At 34.6% G+C, this 20,607-nt stretch overlaps 1 protein-coding gene across 1 annotated transcript; it reads right to left on the reverse strand.

Annotated features, from left to right (window-relative positions):
- Positions 1-1,066: 1,066 nt before the first annotated feature.
- Positions 1,067-2,483, reverse strand: LOC115722149 (peroxidase 24). The gene is made up of 4 exons (XM_030651278.2): positions 2,156-2,483; positions 1,821-2,021; positions 1,574-1,739; positions 1,067-1,484 (listed from the first exon to the last, which is right to left on the reverse strand). Exons 1-4 carry the CDS (start codon positions 2,447-2,449, stop codon positions 1,078-1,080), a joined length of 1,068 nt encoding a protein of 355 aa, XP_030507138.2. The 5' UTR covers positions 2,450-2,483; the 3' UTR covers positions 1,067-1,077.
- Positions 2,484-20,607: the final 18,124 nt, after the last annotated feature.

A 20,607-nucleotide genomic window follows, 5' to 3' on the forward strand; every position in this document is an offset into this window, starting at 1 on the left:
AGTGACTCAAAACTTGTTGGCTACACAGATAGTGACTGGGCAGGATCCATGGACGACATGAAGAGCACGTCAGGATATGCCTTCACACTTGGATCAGGAATATTTTCATGGGTATCAAAGAAGCAAGCAACTGTTGCACAATCATCAGCAGAAGCAGAGTATATTGCAGCAGCAATGACTACAAGCCAAGCTATATGGCTCAAAAGAATACTAGAAGACATGGGAGAATCACAGAAAGAAGCTACAAAGATATATTGCGATAGCAAATCAGCTATAGCAATGGCGAAAAATCCAGTATTTCATAGTAGAACTAAACATATAAGCATCAAGTACCATTTCATCAGGGAAGCAGAAGCAAATAAAGAAATTGAGCTCAAACACTGCAAGACTGAAGAGCAGGCAGCCGACATATTCACAAAGGCACTACCAAGAGGAAAGTTCGAGCTATTGCGAGACATGATCGGAGTTACCGAAATGTGTACCAAGGAGGAGTGATGAAAAGTGCTACACATTTCTACACTTTTCTTATCTAGAAAATTCTAGTATTAACTACACAAAACTAAGAAAATTAGAGAAAACTAGAGAAACCTAGAATATTTAGAAAACTAGAAGTAACCAATCAAGAAGATTGTAGAAGAATGTAATTAGAAAGTTCTAGAAAAATTGTAAATCATGTAGAACTAGAATAATCTAGATGAAATTAAATGTAGGGGTAAACAACTATAAATACCCCATCAAGCTTTCAAATTGTAACTAAGCTTGAGTAGCCAAAGTAAGTCTTTTACTACTAGCCTACTACCTTGTCTCCTCTCTTACTACACACATAAAAATTAAAACACTACATAACTCTTCCTTATCCCACCAATCATCCAACTTATCAACATCATCAAACTATTAACTACATATCCACCTATTCTAAACAAAACCAATACAAATTTATTCTCAAACCATCAAATTGTTTGTAATACTGATGACCAGCGATAAAATACATACAAATAATTGGAATTGAAGCACAACTAGATTTTATTGAGTATACAATAATAAGATATGATAGAAAGAAAGGACAGTAAATTAAACTTAATTATTAATGACTCGGCAATTGGTTCTGATCTCTCCTTCATCACCAGTAAGAACTCCAATGGCGCCCATATGAACCATGGAACGACCAAAGGCTATCTTGAAAGTGTTAAAGTCCCGAAAGCTTCTGACAAGGCGGGCGGCGCGTGGGTTGGTGAGAAGTGCGGCGTCAGATGAGAAGGCTCCTTTAGATTCAGTTATACCATCATAGTAGTGGCTGTCGAAGATCAAAGAGCTCCCAGGGTCCATCTCTACAGTTGTCCTAGGGTTTGCCGGTGGCGGGCATTTAGCCATCAGCTCTGTCGCGTAGTCCTGGTTCAAAGCAGGGTCTGTGTCTCCTTTTCCGGTGAAGTTGTACAGCCTCCGGAACATTAATGGACAATGTGTTACTCCAAGAGTATGTGCACCTATAAAATATCATGTGGAACAAAAGATTGAGAAAATAATATTATATACATATAGGTGTGTGTGAATGTATGTATATATATATATATACCAGATAAGGCAACGAGATCAGTTTCATCAAGATTAAATCTTGCAAAGAGTTTAGAAAGAGTGGTGAAGTTAGATGATGCGGAAGGCAAGTCCCTTGATGCTTCAGTGGCTAGTGACACTCTTCCGTCTCTCCTCCCTGTGAACACCGGCCATAGAGGCTTTTTGTTCTGCAAATTCAGATTGTTATATATATACTAATTAATTAATTATTACTAATTGATATTAAGTATATATGCTTAATAACTTACGGGGTAAGAAACAGCATCTCGAGCTGTTAAGGCAACAATGTCAGCACATGAAATTTGAGCTCCAGGGCATTCATATTCAAGCCTTTCTTTAATTTCATCAATTACTTCATATCCTGTCACCGATCGATTTGGAGTAGCACTCTTCTCTGTCGTATTGTCATCACTGTTTAATGGATCGATCAAGATTGATGCATCACAGCCCTGCACACACACATGCATTCATATATTCATCAACATATATATACGTACAATTATAATTTATATATACAAACATGCATGCATGCATGCAAATCACGTATATATACATATGTCTATTTAATTAGGTAGACGTATACCCGGACGAAACAATCGTGGTAGTGTAGCCTTAGTAGCTTAGCGGCCATGGTTTGATCAGCACTAACCTTAGACCACGTAATCTTACGTACCGTTTCCTCAAGTGTTCTGCAACTTTTACCATAGAAATTCATCTGAAGCCCTAGTCCTCCATGATTCTTATACATATGTCTGTAATCACCTTTATTATTTCCGCCTTTCTCATGATGCTGATCATCATAATCTCTTCCACTAACAACTACAAGAAATGAAACCACCATAAAAATAATATGATGAGTACCTCTCATGATATTCATCGAATTAATAATAATTACTACTTTAATTAGCTAATTTTGGTTGGTTTTGATGATGAAATGAAAGCCACCAAGGTGGCTTTATATATACCAATATATTGGGTAAAATTTTATTATTTAATTTGCGACGCTTACATACATTGAAGAAAGCCAGCAATGGTTTATTCCAAATGCAGCAAGTTATTAGATGATGATATATGATCAATAATATAATTTACTCCCATTATTTATGATATATTGAACCCCTATATATAGCTTAATTGATATTCACGCTACCAATAATATATATATATATATATGCATTGTTATAAGGTAGTACCATATTAAAAGTTGGCGGCCGATTAATTACTAATATTTTATAATAGTTATTAAATTAAATTATTTGGAACTCGATATTTAATTCTACCCAGATAAATATTATACATTAAAATGTGGTAGGCATTACTATACTACTCTTTAATATTTCTCTAAACTTATGATGTCTACTCTTGTCAGGTGTTATATTGTTAATTAGTACAATTTAATATCAGATCACATTTAATAAAAATTATATAAAACCACTAACAAATTATAAAGCGTTAGAATCCTCAATTTGTCAAGAATGATCTGGTCTAGTCAATACTTTTTAATTTTTTTGGCAAATTAATCAATAAAAAATTGTATATTGAGATTGTTTTATATATCCTCACTAATCATGGTCTTTGATTTGATCTTCTACACCAATTAATGTCAAAGAACAACAATAACTAAAACAAGCAAACCTACGTTGATGAGACTCCTTGCAACCAAGCTATAGATTAATTTTATAATACATTATGAATAAAAATATAGATTAGTATAACCAAGGGATAATCTAATTAAGTTTAATTAGCTGGACGTGATTCTTTGATATAGATTATTCAAATGAATTTTTGAACTACCTACAAAATTTGTGTTATGTTTTTTTTTTCCTTACATATATACTAATTTTACAATAGGGCCATGGAGAACATCCCCATAGGTGGGGTTGTTCTACGACAAATGAACAAGTGACATGTGGCAAAATTTATGTGTTTGAGAAGTATGTGAATACTTTATAATTTTATTTCCTCATTTTATTCAGATCAAAATCAAACAAAAAAAAAAATAAAGAAAAACCTAATTTTTTTACTATCATCTTTATTTTTTCATCTTTTTATTCATATAGTTCACCTTCTTCTTTTCTATATATTTTCCTTCTTCTTCTTTTGTTTATTTTTTCTTCCTTTTATTATTGTTTTCCCTTCCATTATAAATGTATATTAGCAAGTCTCCTTCTCTATTCTCTACCGATTTTCTTCAGATTTGAGATGCAAAATTAATCTGATGTGGAAATTTGGGTAGCGACTCGATGGCGACGACATCACAACTGGGGAGGGCGAGATCTAGGTGGGCTGATGGAGACGACCTTGTGAGCGGATTTCAACAACAACAGCCTTGAGGACGAATTTGGCATGGCATCGACCTTGCAAACGGATTTGGGTGGCGACGACTTTGCGAACGAATCTTGGCAACGAAGACCTTGTGAAACGAATCTAGGCAATGACAATTGACATCTTGGCAATGACGATAAAGTATCTGAAATTCCGTATTTTAATATTCCCAGTTTGATTATTTAATTAAATGATTAATTAAATGCGGAATAATAAAACTGGTACTGAAAACAGTTTTCTGTAGTTACAGAATGCAACTCTGTAACTCCAGAGAAACCCAGAAAAACAAACAGTGCATAAAAGTAAAAACACACAAGATTTTTGTACGTGGTTTCAACAATCCTTTCAGATTGTTACTAGTCCACGGGGCCACGCCCAGAGATAAGATTCATTAGATCGGTATCAAAAATACAAAGTAATTGACTTATGCATAAATAGACTCCCTCTTATTGTATGCCGCAAGCTTGATGTATTCCACCTACTAACCGAATCTTGATAAAACTCCAAGTGCTCGAACTCCCTTCGATCACCTTGAAGAGTGCTTGAATCCTCCCGATTCAAGGCTTAAAGGCTATCTCCCGAAAGCCTATACAACCATCTCCCGAAGGTTGTGTGCTTGTATCCTCCCGATGCAAGACTTCAAAAGCAATCTCCCGAAAGCTTGTAAATACCCTTCTCCCGAAGGTGCACTGATGTTCTTCTTCGTTGTAGACTTGAATACAGACTCAAGACAATACAAACAACAAATAAACAGAGTAAGAGTAGAACAACTCTCCTCTACAAATCAAAGACTCTCTTTTCTAAAGATATGAATGAAATTCAAAGATATAAGAGAGGTACCAAGAGAGGTACTAAACAAAGACACTCTTTCCTTAAGATATGAAAGCAATTCTAAGTGTATGAAAGAGATACAAAACCTAGCAGCTATAGGATGTATTTATAATGAATATACATCTCATAGACAGCTTACATTCGGTCTGAACAAGACCTCAACCCACTAGAAACTTCCCTAAAATATTTCTTCAATCAGTCCAGGAATTTCCGTTTCTGTACCTACAGAATCGTGGGCAGTTACTACAACTTTCCTTTTATAGAAAAGGAAAGTCTAGCTCCGGTTTTCTCTTCAAGAAACCTGATCTTAGAAAATGGGAAACTCAACACAAGATCAGAATAACACAGCTGGTTAGATAAAAACGAAATGGGTAACCAAACTTACCATTTTTACCTTTTTTCCAAAAATAGGAAAGCTAGACAACTTTCCTTTCAAGTTTGAATACACCAAATAGGAAACCATATTAATGTATACCAGCTGAAAATATACAATGAATAATAAAATATTTTTGTCAATTAAATATGCCAAAAATGGAATTAACAATCTCCCCCTTTGGCACTTTGATTGACAAAACATTTTATTATGAGAAAACCTGCATCAAGTGTTAGAAACCAAAGCAAATAGCTTTTTAAAGATACAAGAGTATAGAAAATACTCCCCCTGCATGAAAGCTCTCTAACACATAAAACATAGAACTTTTTTTTTGGACGGAAAAGCTTACAAACCGAAAACACAACTTTTTAAATGGAAAAGTGTTAAACCACAAACAAGCAACTCCCCCTAAAACCAAGGGTCCAGAGTTGTAACAAAAAGTTCAAGGAATCCAAAAAATATGACTACTCCCCCTTTTTGTCTATCAAGGAGCCAAGGATAACAAAAACAAACATGAACAAAGTCATAAATTCAAATAAACATTAATAAAAAGCAAAAGATAAAAGATTGAACCACTTATTCATCATCATTGGGTCGGAAGTATTTCATGATGCTGTCCATCTTCCTAAGAAGCAAGGCCTGACTTGTCTCCATTCTTCCCAAACGCAAGTTGAATTCTGCCATTTCTGTAGGAGCAGAAGTGGAAGCAGATCCAACAGCAGGATCATTTGTAAGACCAGGGGAAGCAGACCGAGCCTTTCTTTGAGCAGCTTTTCCTTGAGGAGGCTTCTCAGGAATTTTAAAGGTGGTTCCAACAGCAGGCATCTCAATTGATTCATTCTCAAGAATCAATTCCTCTTGATCAGATAAAATTTTATAGATTAAGTGAGGAAAAATGAGATTGAGCCTAGGTTTCTTACCCTTTCGAAGATAGACAATTTGCTCCCAAATCATGTCAGCCAAATCAATTTTAGCACCAATTGAAACTTTATACAAAAAGAAAGCAAGTTCATTTGAAACATTTACCGGATTGGAGCAAGGAAACCAATTGGATAGGGCAAACCTCATGAGAGCAGCATGTTGATAGGTGAGTTGAGACATATGCATGGTGTCAGAGAGTTCAATTTCATTATCACCAGAGAGATAACCGAACACCTTTTGACGATCAAACTCCACATCAGTTGGCTCAATTCCCATAGGCAAATTGAGAGCCTCAGCAACATCCTTCACAGTGAAGGAATACCAGTGTCCTCTGACAAAAACTTTGCCAAACATGAAAGAGTCCTCATCGAGAAACTCATCAGTGATGTTAGCATAAAATTCCTTCACAATTCTATCCACATACCCATCAAAACCGATCAAGGTATCTACCCATTGTCTCTCTTTCAACATGTTATACACTCCAAAAGGCTTATGAGTAATAACATTAAAATTTTTCTCCACAGTAAAATTCCTATTCTCATAGAATTTCATATCTCTAGCATGATCATTATAACAAAAATAATGAGAGTGAGACTTGAAGTTATCAAGAGAAATACCAGAGGGTCTCTTTCTTTTCTGTGGAAGAACAGGATTAGAGACAATGGGCCTTTTTCCTTTGTCCTTCTTTGGAACGACGGGGAGGCAGGAGTGCACGTAGTGACAGGTTCCGTTTCTGGTTCTTCACTCTCGGATCCAGAATCATCAACAACAGGAAGATCTTTGGGCACAAATTCTTCACTTGAATCGGACAAGCCCTCTGAATCATGATCCTCCTCACTTTCTTCTGGTTCAGAATCCGAGGAAGAGACCGAAGGGGGATTCTCCTTGAGATTTTTGGCCTTTGAAGATGAAGAAACCACCTTTTTCCCTTTGGATGCAATTTTAGGTTTAACCACTTCAGGCTTTGAAGGAGTGGAAACCTTGGACCTTGTTCGAGAACTCACCGTGGGCAAAGTCACCAAAGCTTGGTCGACATTGGGAGCCCCATTCGAGGAAGAGGACTTCGACAATGTGTGATCGGATGAATGGGATTCATCATGATCACCCAACCCAGGTGTTGGAGAAGCAATAGGAGAGGCACCAACAAGAGGAGATGAGAATTTTGCCACTGATTTTCGAGCTTGGGTCTTTGATTTCTTGGCAGACTTCGTCGGAGCAGAAGACGAACCAGAAGCTCTGGTTGCTGGAGCAGGCGGCGCAGGCGGAGACACCGGTGAAGCAGAAGCAGATCCACGAGTGGGCTTCTTGGATGGTTGGGCATTCTTAGTTTTGGCCATTTTTCTTTGAAACCCTAGAACACAAACCCTCTTACTTTGAACAATGTTAGACCTTTGAGAGAAAATAATTAAAATAGAAGAGAGAGATGTGATCGTGGGATAATGGGAAGTTGAGAATATATAACTTCCAATTTTAAATGCCCAAATTTAAAAAAGAAAACTGAAAAGGAAAGTAACTTCCTTACCTTTGACCCACGTGTGGAGAGAAAAAAAAAGGAAACCAAAAAAGTTTTTCAAATATAGTCAATGTTTCCTTAAATGGAAAAAGGAAACCAATTATTCCCACAAAATCTAGGAAATAATAACCCCACCAAATCCGAAAATGCCACCAACAAGGAAACCAAAAATAAAATTAATTATTTAAGAACAAGTTTCCTATATACACCAAAAAGACCAAATCTCCACAAATAAAGGAAACAATCTAAATAAATAAATACAATTAAAACATGTTTCCATAAAATAAAAAATAAAAGAAAAAAAAAATATACAAGGATTCGAAAAAAAAAATATGCCCCCCTTTTTCTTTTATTTTTTCAGAAAATGCCCCCCAAAGAAAAAAATTGCAAATAAGGAACAAGAGAACACACCAAGACACAAAAGCACTAATCACCACTTAAGAGCAAAAATTGTGTCTAAGAATATAATGAAACAAAAAAAAAAAATAACAAAAATTTTTAACAAAGCTCACTTGACAACTCGATCACGAACCTTTTTTTTTTATTATTTTTTTTTTTTTTTTTGATTAAAAGACAGAAAAATAAAATAACCTTGATATTTTTGCAACTAGAATGCACAATGTCCATTTGTCTTTGTCCCTGATGAAAAAATCAAACTCATAAGAATAATCAGAAATTATTTTATCAAACTAATGAAGTAATAGAATGAGGTCATACCGGTTCACAGGAAAAATTGACTCCATCACCAAGAATATTAAAGCACATCAAACAGTATGTAATAGCTTTATAACACCATTTTCGAGAATAAACTAATTTTACCACAAACTGTGTCAAGCATTAGTGTGTGAAAGTGTAAGCAGGGAACATTGCCCAATTTGTCAAAAAGACTTTTTCTGATAAATTGTACCCATAGGAGAACATTTGTCACACTACCTCAATGGTAGCCCTTTTCAATGGTAGCGTATCTTCTACATAACTCCCAATTACATAGTTCCAACTTACTCAGAGATGGCTTTCACACATTGAGATAGGTAGCTCTATTCATCCAATGGAGCTTGAATACACAGTTTTTTGAACAACAAAATTCGAAAATGGTAGCTTACATAACACTGTTTGATGAACCTGAATATTCCTGTGAGGAGTGGACAATTTTCCTGACAAACCTGTATGACGTCATAATATTACAACATTAGCAATAAAATAGTGGATCGAAATTCTTATAAGGTTGAAATTTTCTTCTAGGACAAAGACAAGACATTATGAACTCTAAGACAACTCAAATATCAAGGATTATGGTAAAATAAAAGCATTAAACAGTACAAACCCCTAAGGATTTCCTTAGAGAAATAAATCGGACCGAGTCAAGAGCTTTAGTAAAAATATCTGCAATTTGTTTGCTAGTTTCAACATATTCTAAGACAAGAATTTTATTTTCCACAAGCTCTCTAATAAAGTGATGACGAATGTCTATGTGCTTAGTGCGAGAGTGTTGAACAGGATTCTTAGAAATGTTTATAGCACTAGTGTTATCACAAAAAATGGTTAAAGTTTTCAAATCAAACCCATAATCTGCCATCATTTGTTTCATCCATAACAATTGGGTACAACAACTACCCGCAGCAATGTACTCAGCCTACTGCTTGTGGACGAGAGATTGAGTTTTGCTTCTTGCTATGCCATGAAACCAAATTGTTTCCAAGATAGAAACATCCACCACTAGTACTTTTTCTATCATCAGCATTACCTGCCCAATCAGCATCACTAAAGCAAACAAGGTTAGAATTAGTGTCTTTTGAAAACCAAATCCCAAAATCAATAGTGCTATTTACATAGCGAATGATTCTTTTCACAGCAGAAAGATGGGATTCCATGGGATTAGCCTGATAACGAGCACAAACACCAACACTATAGCAAATATCGTGGACGACTAGCAGTAAGATAAAGCAAACTTCCTATCATACTTCGATACAGAGTTTGATCTACCTTTACTCCTTGTTCATCTTTGCTTAATTTCAAAGTTGTGCTCATGGGAGTGTTGGTATGTTTGGCTTTTTCAAGGCCAAATTTTTTCACCAAATTCTTCGCATACTTACTTTGAGTGACAAAAGTTCCCTCATCTGATTGCTTCACTTGAAGACCGAGAAAATAAGTGAGTTCACCTACCATACTCATTTCGAACTCCTTTTGCATTTGGGAAACAAAAACCTGCACTTCAGAGTTAGAAGTAGATCCAAACACAATATCATCAACATATATTTGAGCAACAATCACATCAGAATTAATGTTTTTGATGAAAAGTGTTTTATCAACATTTCCTCTCTTGTAATCATGAGAAAGCAAGAATTCAGTTAGACGCTCATACCAAGCACGTGGTGCTTGTTTTAGACCATACAAAGCCTTGTCTAACTTATAAACATGATCAGGAAAATGTGGATCCTCAAACCCTTTAGGTTGTTCCACATACACTTCTTCTTTTAACAGCCCATTCAAAAAGGCGGATTTGACATCCATTTGATACAATTTAATACCAAGAATGCAAGCTATGGAAAGAAGTAACCTGATCGATTCCAGTCTAGCTACTGGAACAAATGTTTCATCAAAGTCAACACCCTCAACTTGAGTGTATCCTTGGGCAACCAACCTTGCCTTGTTTCAAATGATAGTGCCAAACTCATCACTCTTATTTTTGAAGATCCACTTGGTTCCAATGATGTTCACAAACGGTGGTCTTGGAATCATTTTCCAGACTTTGTTTCGAACAAACTGATGAAGCTCATCCTGCATAGCTAAAAACCAATCTTCATCCATTAAAGCTTCTTTTACAGATTTAGGTTCTAAAGAAGAAATAAAACATAAAAATTGAATTATATTGGCATATTTTCTTCTTGTAACCATGCTCTCATCCAAGTTTCCAAGGATGAGATCTGAAGGATGATTCTTTTTAACCACGGAGGATGGTTCCCTCGAATTGGATCGAGTTGATTGAATTTAAAGGATACTCGGATTCTTTTGTTGTTGGATTTTCCGTAGCAACAGATTCACCGCACGGTAACCTCGACGATCGCTTCGAAGCTTCGTCGGGTTCCTTTTCCTCGAGCAGCTAGGTTTTTCAAGCAAATCTTCAATCGTTCTTCCGTGGAAAACTCGTAAAAATCTTTTAGATCATCAACAACAACATTAGCAGATTCCATAACAGTTTGGGTTCTCATGTTATACACACGATATGCCCTACTATTTGTGGAATATCCTAAGAAAACACCTTCATCACTTTTAGAATCAAATTTACCAATGTAATCACGATCTCGTAAAATATAACACTTACATCCGAACACATGAAAGTGACTTACATTTGGTTTCTTACCTTTCCAGATTTCATATGGTGTTTTGTGAGTACAGGGCGCAAGAATACTCGTTGATGGTATAGCAAGCAAGGTGTTAATGGCTTCGGCCCAAAGGCGCTTTGTGAGCTTCTTGCTATTCAACATTACTCTATCCATTTCTGCTAGAGTACGATTCTTTCTTTCAACCACTCCATTTTGTGGAGGAGTTTTAGGAGCAGAAAATTCATGAGAAATACCGTTAGCTTTACAAAATTCATCATATACGGTATTTTCAAATTCCTTACCATGATCACTCCTAATCCTAACAATTTTACCAATGTTACAATCTTTTTCAACTCGTAATTTCAAACACAGAGTTTGGAAAGCTTCAAAAGTATCAGATTTTTCTCTCAAAAAATCCACCCATGAGAATCGAGAAAAATCATCAACACAAACAAAAATATATCTTTTACCATTTAAGCTTTCTACCTGGATTGGACCCATTAAGTCCATGTGCAAGAGTTCGAGAACTCGGAAGTATTCACATCCGGGACACTCTTGTGAGAAATTTTCGATTGCTTACCTAATCGGCATGGACCACATTTTCCCAATGACTCTTTACCTAATTTAGGTAATCCTCGAACAATCCCTGAAACAGATAATTTTTTCAGATTTTTAAAGTGAATGTGACCAAGTTTTTCATGCCATAGGTCAGTAACATTTTCAATGACAGAATGACAAGTGGCATGCGTAGTGAGAGTATAACAATTATCACTAGATCGCAGCCCTTGTAACACAATTTCATCAAGAATATTATATACATAGCAATGATTGCTATCAAAGCTCACGATATAACCACGATCACAAATCTGACTAATGCTAAGTAGATTAGCTTTTAGTCCTTCAACCAACATGACATTCTTTAGTTTAGGAAGCCCTTCGAACTTGAGAGTTCCCATTCCTATGACTTTACCAGTAAGACCGTTACCAAATGTAACTTCTCCACAGTGCATTGGTCTTATGTTCACAAGAAATTCTTTTTCACCTGTCATGTGTTTGGAACAACCACTATCAAAATACCACATGTTAGAAGCAACAGTTTTAAAACAAGTAGAACCTACCAAGCATTTGTTTTTGACAACCCATTTTTGTTTTTGTAAAACATGTTTATTTCCAATGTAATTAGATTTAAACATGTTATGCATGGTTATGCATTTACGTCGAATGTGACCTTTTACTCCACAAAAATGGCAAATAGGAATGAAACGTCTTCCTTTCCCTTTGAAGTTGTCAAACTTACCGTGCTGCTTCTTTTCTGTAACAACAGAGTGCTTTGCTGTCGAGACAGAAACCTGCGAGGTAGAAACAGTTCTTCCAGAAACAAAACTATTAGTGGTATTAGACACAGGTTGATTTGGAACATAACCCAGCCCAGCATGATTGGTTTGGCCAGATTTTTGAATTTTTTCAAAGATGGTGGAACCTGGATTTAACATTTTAACATTCTTTTTAATGTTATCAATTTCCTTGGTTAAAGAAATAATTTTTGACTCTTTTAAAGACAATTCAGATTCACAACATTTGAGTTTATCTTCCAACTCATTAATGTTGTTACACAAAATTTTATTATCTTTAACCAGGGAGCGATTTTCAGCACTAGTTTCCAACCACTTACCAAACATTACCTTGTAGGATTCAATCATGGAATCAATTTCTGACTCATCTGATTCGGATCTGGATTCTTCCTTGTTGTCATTGATCAGGATATTGTTCAAGCAAATGCTTTTTCCTTTTTCCTGCAAATTTCTTGACAAAACACTTGTTAGGACAACTTTTTCTTTTTCATCCTCACTACTCTCAGAATCATCACTCCAAGTAACATTCAATCCCTTTTTATTTTTCTTTAAGGTATTAGCACATTCAGATTGAGTGTGACCAAAACCTTCACATTCTCTGCATTTAATACCTTTTTTATTGTTAGATGGAAAAGGTTTAGAGGGAATGTTACCAGAAATGTTACCTTTTGGGTTCTTTGAAAAGAACTTTTTATTTCCACCAGATTTCAAGAATTTTTGGAAATTTTTTGCCAATAGAACCATTTCATCATCATTTTCATCATCAGAAACAATATTTTCAGAAGCATTAAAGGCAATACCTTTGCTTTTCTCATTCGAGAGATTTTGCTTACTCTTTTTCTTGATTTGTTGATTCAACTCAAAGGTTCTTAAAGATCCCATGAGTTCCTCAACCTTCATTTTGCCAAAATCTTTCGCCTCTTCCATTGCAAGCAATTTTGTATCAAACCTGTCAGGAAGAACTCGAACAATTTTTCGAACCAAGACAGATTCATCTAGTTTTTCTCCCAAGGCAAAAAACTCATTAGAGATGTCAGATAATCTTTCATAGAAATCATTTAAAGTTTCAGTATCTGACATTCTCAATTCATCAAATCTAGTTTGAAGCATGGTAAATCGTGATCTTTTTACATCAGCAGTACACTTTCCAAATTGAATTTGAAGGATTTCCCATGCTTCTTTTGCGGATTCACAAGATGATATTAATTTAATAAAACCTTCACCAACACCATTAAAAATAGCATGTAAAGCCTTATTATTATAACAGATAGTTTTTCATCTTCGGTGGTCAAACCGAGTTGATTTTACCCGAGTATTACCTTTTTCATCATTTTCGCAGGTTGAGACCAACTCCGTAAGAATAGCTCTCCATGCTTTCTCATCTTGCGATTTGATGAAAGCTCTCATCCTGACCTTCCAATAAGGATAATTCGACTCATTCAATAGAGGAGGTCTAGAGATGGAACTTCCTTCTGCAAACAAAGACATCTCACACAAAACAAGTTAAACGGAATAACCTCAAGATCTCACTAAGAATTTAGTGACTTGCTCTGATACCAATTGAAATTCCGTATTTTAATATTCCCAGTTTGATTATTTAATTAAATGATTAATTAAATGCAGAATAATAAACCGGTATCGAAATGCTTTTCCGTAGTTACGAATGCAACTCTGTAACTCCAGAGAAACCCGTAAAAACAAACAAAGTGCATAAAAGTAAAAACACACAAGATTTTTGTACGTGGTTTCAACAATCCTTTCAGATTGTTACTAGTCCACGGGGCCACGCCCAGAGATAAGATTCATTAGATCGGTATCAAAAATACAAAGTAATTGACTTATGCATAAATAGACTCCCTCTTATTGTATGCCGCAAGCTTGATGTATTCCACCTACTAACCGAATCTTGATAAAACTCCAAGTGCTCGAACTCCCTTCGATCACCTTGAAGAGTGCTTGAATCCTCCCGATTCAAGGCTTAAAGGCTATCTCCCGAAAGCCTATACAACCATCTCCCGAAGGTTGTGTGCTTGTATCCTCCCGATGCAAGACTTCAAAAGCAATCTCCCGAAAGCTTGTAAATACCCTTCTCCCGAAGGTGCACTGATGTTCTTCTTCGTTGTAGACTTGAATACAGACTCAAGACAATACAAGCAACAAATAAACAGAGTAAGAGTAGAACAACTCTCCTCTACAAATCAAAGACTCTCTTTTCTAAAGATATGAATGAAATTCAAAGATACAAGAGAGGTACCAAGAGAGGTACTAAACAAAGACACTCTTTCCTTAAGATATGAAAGCAATTCTAAGTGTATGAAAGAGATACAAAACCTAGCAGCTATAGGATGTATTTATAATGAATATACATCTCATAGACAGCTTACATTCGGTCTGAACAAGACCTCAACCCACTAGAAACTTCCCTAAAATATTTCTTCAATCAGTCCAGGAATTTTCGTTTCTGTACCTACAGAATCGTGGGCAGTTACTACAACTTTCCTTTTATAGAAAAGGAAAGTCTAGCTCCGGTTTTCTCTTCAAGAAACCTGATCTTAGAAAATGGGAAACTCAACACAAGATCAGAATAACACAGCTGGTTAGATAAAAACGAAATGGGTAACCAAACTTACCATTTTTACCTTTTTTCCAAAAATAGGAAAGCTAGACAACTTTCCTTTCAAGTTTGAATACACCAAATAGGAAACCATATTAATGTATACCAGCCGAAAATATACAATGAATAATAAAATATTTTTGTCAATTAAATATGCCAAAAATGGAATTAACAGTATCGAACCTTGTTATGCTATTGATTTTTCAAAGATTTTTTTTCTGTAAAAAATTAGTTGTTTTTAGGAAGATTAGAACATTTATATGATGTAATCTAATATTTTATATTTATTTGTGTGATTGTAAAATAAATTTGAATGTTTTGATTTTTCAAATAATAAATTGAACTTTATATGGAATTCATTGTGTTCATAATCATGTTCTTCACAAATATATTTCAAAAATAACATTGTTTGTTACAAAAATATATAATCTTTTAGTCGGGAAAAAAGTGATAGCAAAAGTGATAAACTTTAATTGTTAAAAACTTTAGTTTCAAAAAAAAAAAAATTGTAGGAAGACAGATGAGTGGAATTAATTATATTAACGAATAGTACTTAAACCCAGTAAATATAATTTTATAATTATTAAGAGTTCAATTCCATATTTATAATGGAGTAATCATGAAATTAATAAATTAGATTATTTGGCTGATGAAATTTAATAAATAATCAAATTTATTGGAGTATAGTATTATAGGTCCATGCAACACTAACAAGAGTATGGATAAAGCTAATGATGTTCAGAAAATCTATTTTAAATTGAAAAAATAGTGATTATTTATTATGTAATAAATAATTTGTTTTAAATTTATTATTTAAATAAATTAGAGAAAGACAAAGTGTTGTCTGGGCAAAGACATCACCATTGTGTATTTAAGAAAAGGGTGGAGTCAGCTAGCCACTGAGTAATGACACAATGATAGACACTTATATGATAAGATGGGCTCCACTGAATTTATTTTTGGATTAATTTATTAAATTAAAAGATAAATATTTATTTAAAGTTGAATTTATATAATATAATTATAGATATTGAGTTATTCCCTCAAATGGTTGAGAGATTCTCTCCAAGTGATTGATATATTCTCTCAAGTGGTTGAGAGATCAATCGATTATTGGACATTTAGTTTAAACTAAATATCTAATTCAAAATAAATATCTATAACAAAATCATATATTTATTCAAATATATAAATATTTATATTTAAAATAATAAATATTGTATTTAATTAAATCTTTATTATTATTTAATTGGTTTAAATTTATATATATAATTTAAGAAACCTTAAAAAGGTTTAATCACATTATTATTCACTCAAAAAAAAAAAAAGAATTACTCTTGCTTATGTGTTGAGATAATTCAAGAACACATTATATAGTTTTATCCTAATTACCCCACACTAATCTTTGTGTGTGGTGGAAGATCACGGTGTGAGTTCGTCATTACCTTTATAGGATACAACTATTCGAGAATACCCTGATTCACTTCAAGAGGTAAATATATTATTTCATCTTTTGATTCAGATTTAATATACGTACATATGAAGATTCTTGGGTGTAGTATGATGAAAATTGTTATAAATGATTCCGCCGCATACCTGATTTAGTATCACAAAACTAACAAGAAAATTGACTATGTAGATGCATTTTTTTTATGAATCAGCTATGAATTTCATTACTCCAAATCAATTTGTACAATCTAATAGCCTCACCAAAGTGTGCAAGCTAATATTTATCTCTATCCAATTTTGTATACCTTATAATGAGTAAAACCACTCCGACTCTATGACATTAACTTTTTTAGGCCACATACAAAAAATTCTTTATTTTACAACCTCATTAACCCTACATACTAGTCTGTCCACATCTTCATTTGCAAAATTGCATAGTTTGTCATTCCTAGCCTTCCACAAATGGTATACTACGCTGGCCATTATTGCAGCTAATACTTTCTTTCTAAACTTGCCACATTTAGGATCTTTCAATCCATCTCAACAACCTTGTGACTGATGTAGTTTGCACTGTCCAGTTGAGCATTCCTTCACTTTTGCTAAGCACAAATGAGAGAATAAGCAAGAAAAAAATAGATGCTAGCACCTCAACAATTAAGCTGAATGCAGAACAGGTAGCTTGCATCGATCCTCAACAATTCCATATTGATGCAATCTCTCCCTTGCTCTTAGTTTCCTCTACATTACAATCCACATTATAAAACTATGTTTTGGAGTATTCAGTCTAACCCAAACCTCATTGCACCATTTTACTATGTCCAGCTTAGAACTCAGCAGTTTACAACCATAGGAAACCTGGTACTTAGATTGTTGCACCAAGTCCACCAGATTTTTCACCTAGTTTTTAAGAGCAACAATCTACTTCCGAAACCAGCTTCCCTAATCTGGGGCTCTATAGCTCCACTAGTCTTTATCTTTTATGTATACAATGGATCCATTTAACCATAAGTTCTCTTCCTTCCTATCCACTGCCCAAATATACTTGAACATGGCTGCCTTATTCCATTCTGCTACTCTTTTGATGCCAATTCCTCCAACTGTTTTAGTTTGACAAACCAAAGCCCAGGCCACCAAACCAGACCCTTGAAGAAAGTGTTGACCCTGCCACAGAAATGCTCTACATATTGCTTCAATCTCCTTTATCACCTTCTTTGGAAGAATCAATATTTGGCCCCAATATGCATGAATAGTCATCAGAACTGAATTGGGGATGACTGTTCTCCCTGCAAAAGACATGTTCTTAGTGCTCCATGTCTTAATTCTAGATGTCATTTTCTTTCTCGACACATTGCATTCTTGTCTTGAAATACTCTTAGCACATATAGAAATTCCTGAATATTTGAAAGGAACTTTCTGTCTGCAAAACCCATATGCATTAAGTATTCACTATACTTCCTCTTCCTGCATACCACAATATATAGCCACTTTGGCTGCAAACCAGAAGAGTTGGAGAAGAGTTTAAGTCCCTGCAACAAGTAATACACACTCTTGAATTCTCCCTTGCAAAACAGTAGCACATCATCTGTAAATCACAAACGATTGAGCTTCAATTCTCCACATCTTTCATGAAAATGAAATCTATTTTAGTTCCTATTTTTTTTCAAATCTTGACATGTATTCCATACTAAGCACAAAAATCAAAGGATACATGGGATCACCGTGTCTTAATCTTCTTTTTGATTCAAAGAAACCATGCATTGTTGCATTGAACAAAAGAGAGAATCTAGGTGTTTTGATGTAGTTCATTACCAGTTTTATGAATTCACTTAGAAATCTATAAGCTATCAGCATTTCTTCTATAAAATCCCAGGCAATATTGTCATATGCTTTTTGTAAATCTAGCTTTATCATACAGTTAGCTTTTGTAGATTTCCTTCCATAATGGCTAATAAGGTTTTCGCAGATCATTACATTGTGTGCTATATACCTCCCCTTAATGAAACCTCCTTGGCTTTGATTCAGAAGACTAGGCAAAATCTGCTTGAGCCTTGAACAAATAAACTTGGTAGCTACTTTGTATATTACATTACAACATGCAATAGGTTAAAATCCTTGGCTATATTAGGACAATATATAACCTTAGGGACAAGAGTAATGACAGTCAAATTTATCTCCCTTAAGATTCTCCCAGTTTGTAGGAATGACTCCACAACTTCATATACATCGTTCCCCACCAATTCTCAGTTATTCTGAAAGATATAACTAGAGAATCCATCTAGTCCAAGGGACTTGATACTAGGTATTTCAAACACTGCTTTTTTAACCTCGTCCTTTGTGAACTTTCCCAGTAGTATTGCAACTTGTTGTTCATCCACCAGAGGTCCCATTGTCATCACACTAGCTAAAACTGTTCTCCTATATTCCATCATACTCCTCAGCAGCTCTTTATAGTACCTCACAAATGCCTCGGTAATCTCTGCTAGGGGTGTATGTCGGTCGGTTTGGTCAGTTTATGTTACATTTTATTTAACCCAATTTAAAGATCGATTTACAAAAATCTAAGTGCAACCCACCCAATTAAGAAAAAAAAAGTTTCAACCCGCCAATGAATTCGTCGGTTTAGTCGGGTTAACCCGTCCAAACCGAGCACTAATATTTATTTTTTTTCACATGCAATTGTTATATTTTAATTATTGTGATAATGAGATAAATATAAAGATTGAATTTAAAGTTTAAATCATCCATCATAAAAAAATATAGTAGTTTGAACTTTCTATTTTTTATAAATATGTATATAAATTATATAATATATAGATTATATATAATAAAAAACATATATATATATATAAAACTCTCTTAATCGGGTTAGTCGGGTTAGTTCGGGTTAATTGGGCGGATTGATATTATTTTCGACCCGCCCAATATAAAGATTGGGCAGGTTATATTTTCGTCGGGTTTATTGGTTTGCATTTTTCATCGGGCTATCTCGGTTTGGTTTGGGCGGGTTGTTCGGGTTGGACGATTTACAAAAATTTATGTACAGCCCTAATCTCTGTAGGGTCTTCAATTCTTGTACCATCTTGCTGCTCAATTTTTAATATTCTATTTTGTCATCTTCTTTCTTTGATACTAGCATGAAACAAGCCAGTGTTATCATCTCCATCTTTCACCAATTATACCTTTGCTTTTTGGCTCAGTAAGGATTGTAAGTCCTCGTGCACTTTCATGTATCTATTTTTGGCATCTAGCTAGCATGCCATTCAGAATTGAGAGGATCCTGTTAGAAATTATTTTACCAGGATCTTAGATCTACTCACAAGTATGTTGATTAACACCCTAAATATGAACTTTCTAAAACGATGAAATAAACACATATAAAGTATGAGAAACCTTACATTGGGTGCATCGCAATAATAAAACTCCTTCCGTTCAGATATCTAGCCCTTGATTCCTTTCTGTAGCAGAGCATTATCAATATCTGAACCTGGATCTCTTTCTCTAATTCTTTGGTGCTGAAACTCCTTCTTGCTGAAAGTCTTTCTTCACGATCTTCCTCACTATGATTGAGGTATCACTTGCTGTGTGTGGGCACTACTCTAATCACTAAGTATTTCGAAATCTTAAGGAAGAAGAAAGAGAGAGAGAGTGGGCGGCCAGGTATAGAGAGAGAAGGCTCAGGTTTTTCTGAATGAAAAGTATGAAAGTTAAGTGTAAATTTCTTGAAGCCTTCACTATCTATTTATAGCATTCCACTAGGGTTAGGTTTGAATTATTTGGCATTAAAATAATGAAAATATCAGAGGTAAAACCCTACAAAAGTGGCCGGCCCTATATAATGTGGATATGGGCCTGACTTTTTGCAATTTTACAGTTTTATCACTTTTGCATCTGATTTTCTCAAGAACGCCAATTTTCTAATTCAACCATTTAAATGTCAATTCTAACTATTTAATAACTATAAATAATTATTAAATAATATTGTCATTTATCATATTTATTAATTGAACCATAAAAAGTATCATAATTAACAAATATGCCCCTAAAACTCTTTCTTTACAATTTCGCCCTTACTTAGTGAAAAATTCACAAATAGACATAGTCTAATTTGAGAATTATAATTGATTAATCAAAACCAATTATATGAGTCTTACAAGCAATATTATGTCAACTAGTGGGGGGACCATGGGTCTATATAACCGAGCTTCCAATAAGCAGATCAAGAATTTATTACCTAGATTCACTGACTTATTAATTCTTCGTTGAATCCACGCATAGAACTTAGAATTGCACTCTTATTATATAGAATGCTCTATATGTTCCACCATATAGACACA

Source organism: Cannabis sativa, chromosome 9 (genome assembly GCF_029168945.1).
Source record: "Cannabis sativa cultivar Pink pepper isolate KNU-18-1 chromosome 9, ASM2916894v1, whole genome shotgun sequence".
In the NCBI taxonomy this organism is placed as follows: domain Eukaryota; kingdom Viridiplantae; phylum Streptophyta; class Magnoliopsida; order Rosales; family Cannabaceae; genus Cannabis; species Cannabis sativa.